We start from the raw sequence: 7391 nt of genomic DNA on the forward strand, positions 1-7391 counted from the left end.
GAAGAGAAGGAAAGAACTAAAAAGAGAAAATACAGAGAAGACAGAGAGAAAAAAAATAATAAAGAAGGCAGGAAAGAACTAAATAGAAAATAAAGAGAATGTCAAAATACAACGTCAAAAGAAAAACTACAGAGAAAGAAAAAAATAAAAGAAGAGTTGGGAGTAAGAATCATCAAAATTGACCAATAATCTAAGTAAGTAAGAATGAATTAAAAATTGGTCAAGAATATGTTTTTGAACAAAAATGGAGAGAAAAGGGGTACAAACACAATATCAAAACACAAGAAAGTAGTCACTCAAAATAAAAAAAAAAAATAGAAAATGAAATATTAATATAAATAGAATATATATGTATAATATGTATATTATAACGTTCCAAGACTTTATCTATGCAAAGTCTTTAATGCTCGCATGAAGTTTAGCACATGAACCATGGTAAGAGTTAGAGAATTGAACATGAAATTGATGTCATGGATTCTTATAGGTTGGCTTAGATACAAAGGGAAAAATAAAACTTTCATTAAGGATAAATTGGTGACACCCGTATAAGCTAATCAGGTAAGTGGTCTTACTATCGGATAGGCTGAAAATTGTATGAGTTATGATGATGTATGAACTATATCGTACGATGCAGCTTATGAGTTATCATGATGTATGAGTTATGATGATGTGTGGGTTACGATACTTGATGTTGTGCGCAGTATATATATATTTTGATGAACGACGTACTTGATATGTTTGATGCACTTTGTGACAATATGATGAGTATGATGATTGCGTGACGTTATGATGATTGCGTGACGTTTACCTTAATATGATGATGTTTTCCATATTTAGCATGCTATATGATGATGAGTGCCATATTACATCATGTCGTTATATCGATATAGGACACAACCCTAAGAGCGTGAAAATGATATTAATATAAATATCCACGAGTATGTGTTACCTAGAGTAACAAAGAGATGAGACTAGAGGGTTGTGTCAGAAGAGACATTATGATAGATTTAGAGGGACCTCATGCATATTGTATGTTCATAAGCATATGGCTACTTCCCCTAGAGATGATGAGTGCAGACGCGCACCGTATGATGAGCGCGAATGCGCACAGGTGCGAATGCACACAGATGAGGGTGTTCATGAGGCGCATGACACTATGGGGTTCCACTGACCTCCGGACGTCGCTACAGATTAGCTTGACCAGAGGGTCCAAGGGGTGAGCGAGCGCCCTGGGGATTCACACTCGCACGTGTGAGTCGTGTGTAGGGAAGTACTACATATCCAATTTGTCCGAGACTAGAGGCCACCCCTAAGATGATTAGAGATAGGTCCCTAAATTATGATTGCATGTGTTTCCATTTGTATGGCCCCTATAGGGGGGCCACTTACTGAGTATTCTTTGAAATACTCAGGCCGTGTGCCACATCATTTTTCAGGTAAAGGCAAGGCGCACTTGTACGGAGGACTGCGGCATCACGAGCAGAGACGTGGCACGTGCATAGGGTTGACTCATATTTAAATTCTTAGTTTTAAGTTAGAATAGGTGGTTTCGCATTTCATTGTTTTAAATTATTTTGTATTTTTTTTTTCTCTAAATTTTAGTATTTTGTATTTAAGCACGTAAGACCATGGTTGTGCTTTCTAGAGAAGTTGTTTTAAATGTTTTTCGAAGTTTACGTTATAAATAATGTTCATATAAGAGTTATATTTCCGCATTATAGATGAGCATGAGACGTTAGTGGCGACTCTAGATATGTGGAAATTTAGGGTCGTTATACCTACCCGTGTAGTCCCAAGTCTATCTAGGATCAGTTTATGGGTTCCCACATTTCTACACCCAATAGGAGTCCTTGTACTAGGACTATCTAACTGTGTAGTCTCTAGTCCATCGACGACCAATTTACAGGTTTGCCCCTTTCTACACTCAATAAATTTTAATACATGCATATTGTGATATGACAAGACTACATAAAATGCCACGATGATAATTTTCCTTCCGTTCATGATACAAATGACCTCCAATTGACATAAAGTGACATATAAAACTGAAATTCGTGACTCTGGTATATGTAACGACTTGACTTTCCTCACATGCATCGGTTGGAGTTTTCACTTAACAACAAAAAATTATAATTTAAAATACATGCAAACATGCTAAACATAATTTATAATAAAAAACATTCTCGGGTATCCCTTTCTATATAATTTAAAAATATGCAATTTAACCAAATAATTTCACAATAAGGTAATTAAAGAAAACAGCAGCATTATAAAATTTTGGAGTTCCCATAAACTAAGGATGTTCGGAAAAAAACATAAAATAATAAAATTAGTTAGCCATAAATAATAAATTAAGTCATAAATCTCTAAGTTGTCCCTGTTCTTTCCACCCTACTCCTAACTCCCATGCTACAATCTTGCCGTTACTTGAAAAATCATTTTAAAAGTATAGGGTGAGTATGAAAATATTCAGTAAGTCTCTCCCCTAGTAGACCTTGGTGGTTGATACTCGTCACATATAGTTCATCAATCGAAATCAAGATCAAGGTACCTCAGTGATTGATTACGTAATACATAACGCCTAATCTACTCACCTAAAATATTTTTTACCGATCACTCCTTAGTGACCAATAGTGGTTGGTTACCCGAAACACACTACGTGTAACCCTTATCACATTTATTTATTCAAAAATTGTAACATGCACAATTGTGGACCCAAAATAATTATTTTCATATCAATAGGTATGACAACAAACAACAACATCCATATAATAGCATACACATCCAACCATATTTCAGAAAACAAAACAGTTTAGTTTCAATAGAAAAGTCCTTTACTTGGAAAGTTTTTCTTAACCGCTACTAGAAATATTGGTCCAACTCTGATTTAGACAGAACCTAGATCAATAGATTTACCAATCAATCTAAACTGCTAGCACAACTCTAAAATTCGTTGGGCTTTATTACTCACCATTCTCTTATGGAATTGGTAGTCTTAACATAATGATTGTTTTCTTGCATGACCGTCGCAGCATTATGAAAAATATAATTATCGTTTTCCTGTTTGGCCGTCGCAGCATTATGATAATCATAATGATCGTTTTCCTACCTCATAACGTACGCGTTCGTACCGTCATAAAAAAGGGGTATTCCCCTATGCATGGACACACAATGAAGCATGAGATCCCAACATTTTTCTTTTTTCATTATCATGTATGACAACCCCTTTAGTGTTTTCCTTCGTATCATATCATTATCACAACTTTTTTCATGTAATTTCGAGTTGTGTATCATGTTAAAACATCTTATTGCATGTCATGCATATCATACATCTTATCATGTCACGTGTATCATGTCATAAGCATATCGTGTTTCCCAACATATCATATCATACCGTATATGTATCATATCATAAAGCATATCACAATATGCGTCGTATCGTCAAATGTATCATACGATAACATACATCATATCATTCACATAACATATCATAGTCATATTTATATATCATTCATGTATCATATCTCAAATATATCGTCAAACATATCGTATCATAACATATATCATATCATTCACATATCATATCATAACATATATATCATTCACATATCAAATATTAAACATATCGTCAAACGCATTGTACCATAATATATATCATATCATTCACTTATCATATCATAACATATATATATATATATATATATATATATATATATATATATATATATATATCATTCCCTCGTATCTCAAACATATCGTCAAATGCATCGTACCATAACATATATCATATCATTCACATATCATATCTTAAACATTTCGTCAAACGCATCACATCATTTCATAAACATTTCAAACATATCAAGCATATGACACGTGTAGAACCACAGGGCACGTGTCATCATACAACATAAATTTCTAACTATGCCGATAGTATAACAATTTATTTAGTTGGCCTTAGCCAAAGTTCTATCTAGCTCCAAATTTACTCGTTTTCATCTTTCGAATTTGTTCTCACTTATATTGAGGCTTTACCTCTTTTGAATATAAACTTAATTATTGAAGTAAAAATCAAGTTTCATGTTTTTATGGTTTATATTGGGTTTGGTAGTAAAACTTAAATTATAAACAAATGTCAATACTATATCAGATTGGGAATCCTTCTCCATTCTTACTCTATTCTCTATTTTTTATTCTAATTCTATTCACACAGTGCTCTCTGTTTTTTTAATTCGGTTTATGTTATTCTGGATCAATTTTATTTTATTTATCTTTGTGTTTTTTTTAAAAAAAAAAAAATTTGTTGGCAAGCACTCTGGCCAATTTTAATCTAATACAACATTAATAAAAATATATAAATTAAAGAATCTAAAACGTAAAGGAGAATGATGTAAACTAAATGTACCAAAGCAATTGAATGAGGTAAATTTTATATTCCGAAAACACAAGTTTTATCCATTTTAACTTTATCATAAATTTTAGGTCTTACAGAGCTTCTTGTTGCTAAATATATTCAACAAGGTATTGAGTTGACAAGAAGAGATTCGATAAGAAGTTTTGTTCTACCACTTCCATTTGTATATCCATCCTCGTCCAAATAAAGCACGTTTATAACTCTAGAAAGATTCACCACACGCATAAGAATACGCATTGGAACATCGATTGGATAAAGACATGCTTCATTTATGTCCTTCCATGCATCAACCACTTGTTTATGAAGTTCAACACAAGCTTCTTCCTCTGAACAACCATATTGCTCCATGTAACATTCAACTGCAGAAGTAACATGCTCCCTTTCTTGCTCAAACTAAAAAGAACAACATATAACTATAAGTAAATGTACTTTACTTTTAAAAAAATTTAACTTTGTTTGTGTTGCTTTTAAAGGATAGTAAACAATATATACCTTGTGGGAAACGACGTCGTCCATGAGTCGACAAATGACGGCTGAGGCTTTAACAATTTTAGGTCTTCTAGAAAGCCATTCTAGTACCTCGTTCGTTACTATGTCACCCATGCCAAGAAATGAAATGCTTATAATGAAGGTATACCCTGTACTACATAGCGCCAATTCCATGTACTCATTAAAATTTGGTTTGTATTTTTTATTCAACCATTTAGCTTCTTTAAAGTAGGATTGAGCTAGCTTTTTTATCTGTAAAAATAAATGAAAATGAGAACTCTTATATACATGTATAGAAAGGAGGGAAAGAAAATAGAAGAAAAAGAAAGTTTACTCCTTCTCTTGCTGTACGAATGTGGAGTGAACTTTCATCCTTGCCTATTTCTTTGCTTATTTCTTCGAAAACATCTAACATTGCTATATAAAAATGTTTCATGTATTTTGGGAGCACGTTAACCATGCTTCTATCCCACCTGCAATTCGGTAAGCTTATCATAGATAAAAAAGCGAATTTAATTTTGAATTTGATTTGATTTAAGCAAAAACTTCTTTTTGTATTTTATATTTTCTATTTTCTATGTTTAATAAATCATTCTTTTTACACCAATTTTTCAAATCTATTTTTCTAACCAAATTAATAATTTTAAAAAAAAATTCAAATGTAATCATAAGGTAAATAAGTAAGTTTATTATATTAGCATATAAATTGAACTTTAAAATTAAAATCATAATTAACCGTAACTAATTCGAATAACCTTTGGATTGCCGTAGTGAAAACTTGGAGTTCTTCAAATGTTCCGTAGGCATCATATATATCATCTAAAATTGAAGAAATGGCGATTACTTTAGTTAAAATTTTTCTTCCAACACCGAAATGTGGTTCAAAGTATGCACCCATTGTCCAAAAGTAGCTCTCAACAATTCTATCTCTAGCAAAAGGAAAATTTGTTGGGACTTCCAAATCCTTCCACCACCTATAAGTAAATAAGATGACAATACATTAAATTTCATTATTTTATAAACTTGAAATTTTGACAAACGTTGATAAATTAGGATAAATTTAGTTTAGAAAAAAAATAAAAATAAAAAATACTCTAAACAGAATAAAAAGCATATAAATAAATATAAACCTTGTGAGTTCTTTCAATTCCTTTCGATGAAGTTTCTGTAAAACGTTGAAATCCAATTTTGAAAAAGCAAGCAAAGATTGAGAATGGGAAGGATCTTCTTGATACATTGTTACGTAATCTCTTGCCTTTAGTCTTGGAAGGGTTTTTCTTAGTGGCCATTTCAAGGCACTTTGAACTTCATCAGCAAATTTGGGGTTTGAGTCGGTTGTAACATCTCTTAGATATTTGACACTAAAATCAAGCGCTTCCTCAAGGATATCTTCTCCATACACCCTCATATGTGCCGCTTCATATAGACTTAAAATTCCTCTAGCATCCTCCGTTAGTGATTCTTTGAACTTTCCATTACTTTCTACAAATTTTGTGAATATATCTGCTCCAAATTCATGTGCACAAAAACAATTATTAGTTCTTTAGTATTTTCTTCTTAAACAACTTTGTTTACCTACCATAGTTTTCAAAGTCGGGATATATAATTTTTGTATCTCATGAGTTGCAGATGATTATAAAACAATAGTTTAAGAGTAACATATATATGAATAAACTCACCACACGGAATTTTATAACCTTGTTGTCTAAGCAATCGAAATAGAAGAGAGACAATGTGAAGATCCTCGTCGCCATCAATACTTATGAAGTCTCTATAATTTGCATATATTTTTTCTAAGACTTGATCAATCTCATTTTCAAAATGATAAGATACGCCTAACCGTTGGATTGAATCAACCAAACTTAACTTCTCCAAAAGATTTCTATTAGAAATCATTAGCATCTTTTTCACTTCTACTTTCAACTGCTTAGCTTGTTCCTCCATCTCTATATCTATACTCTGAAATTGAAAAGAAAGACAAAAATAAATTAAATAAAAAAAATTAAAATAATTATGATTATGGTATAATTCATTAACACTAAAGATTAATTTACCAACGCATCAGATGTTAGTGAAAGAAAGTGGTCTTTCCATATGCTCGGATGATATTTTGCGACAGGCCGTTTACCTTTAAAAGTGTTTGAACTCTTGTTGAAGCAGAAATGAGAGAAATTTGATAAGACATTTTATCTCTTTCACCAGGGAGAAATTTGAATGGATTGATGAACAATATTGAATATAAAGTACATATTTATAGAAGTTTTAGGGTATTGAACAACTCTTATCACATAAATATCGCATTATATTTTTAAGCAACAATTCAATTCATACCCGATAAATTTATAACTTTTACGGTTGAACTCAATTAAAAATCTAAACCATTAAATTTAGAGCTTTTATTACTAATTTATAATTATTTTAGCTCTATTACATTTAAAATAAATTGAAAATGTATTATGCAAAATTATTCTTCTTCAAAATACTATAAAGG

At 31.6% G+C, this 7391-nt stretch overlaps 1 protein-coding gene across 2 annotated transcripts; it reads right to left on the reverse strand.

The window, feature by feature from the left end:
• Positions 1 to 4437: 4437 nt before the first annotated feature.
• LOC111783836 ((+)-gamma-cadinene synthase-like) lies at positions 4438 to 7105 on the reverse strand. 2 transcript variants are annotated; one of them, XM_087117619.1, is made up of 7 exons: positions 7029 to 7105; positions 6580 to 6859; positions 6031 to 6403; positions 5656 to 5874; positions 5235 to 5373; positions 4904 to 5152; positions 4438 to 4804 (listed from the first exon to the last, which is right to left on the reverse strand). In XM_087117619.1, exons 1-7 carry the CDS (start codon positions 7083 to 7085, stop codon positions 4511 to 4513), a joined length of 1611 nt encoding a protein of 536 aa, XP_086973745.1. In that variant the 5' UTR covers positions 7086 to 7105; the 3' UTR covers positions 4438 to 4510. The 2 variants fall into 2 exon arrangements, with proteins under 2 accessions (XP_086973745.1, XP_023520451.2); XM_023664683.2 differs by having other exon boundaries at positions 6955 to 7104.
• Between the last annotated feature and the right edge of the window lie 286 nt (positions 7106 to 7391).

Source organism: Cucurbita pepo, chromosome 14 (genome assembly GCF_057944985.1).
Source record: "Cucurbita pepo subsp. pepo isolate OVF chromosome 14, ASM5794498v1, whole genome shotgun sequence".
NCBI lineage: Eukaryota > Viridiplantae > Streptophyta > Magnoliopsida > Cucurbitales > Cucurbitaceae > Cucurbita > Cucurbita pepo.

Excerpts from the sequence above, each read along its gene's own strand:
- LOC111783836 (XM_087117619.1), bottom strand. The coding sequence starts at position 7,085 with ATGTCTTATCAAATTTCTCTCATTTCTGCTTCAACAAGAGTTCAAACA. Across the intron at positions 6,404-6,579 it reads AGGTTATAAAATTCCGTGTG|ATATATTCACAAAATTTGTA; the intron begins GTGAGTTTATTC and ends AATTTGGAGCAG. Across the intron at positions 5,153-5,234 it reads TTCGTACAGCAAGAGAAGGA|ATAAAAAAGCTAGCTCAATC; the intron begins GTAAACTTTCTT and ends TTATTTTTACAG.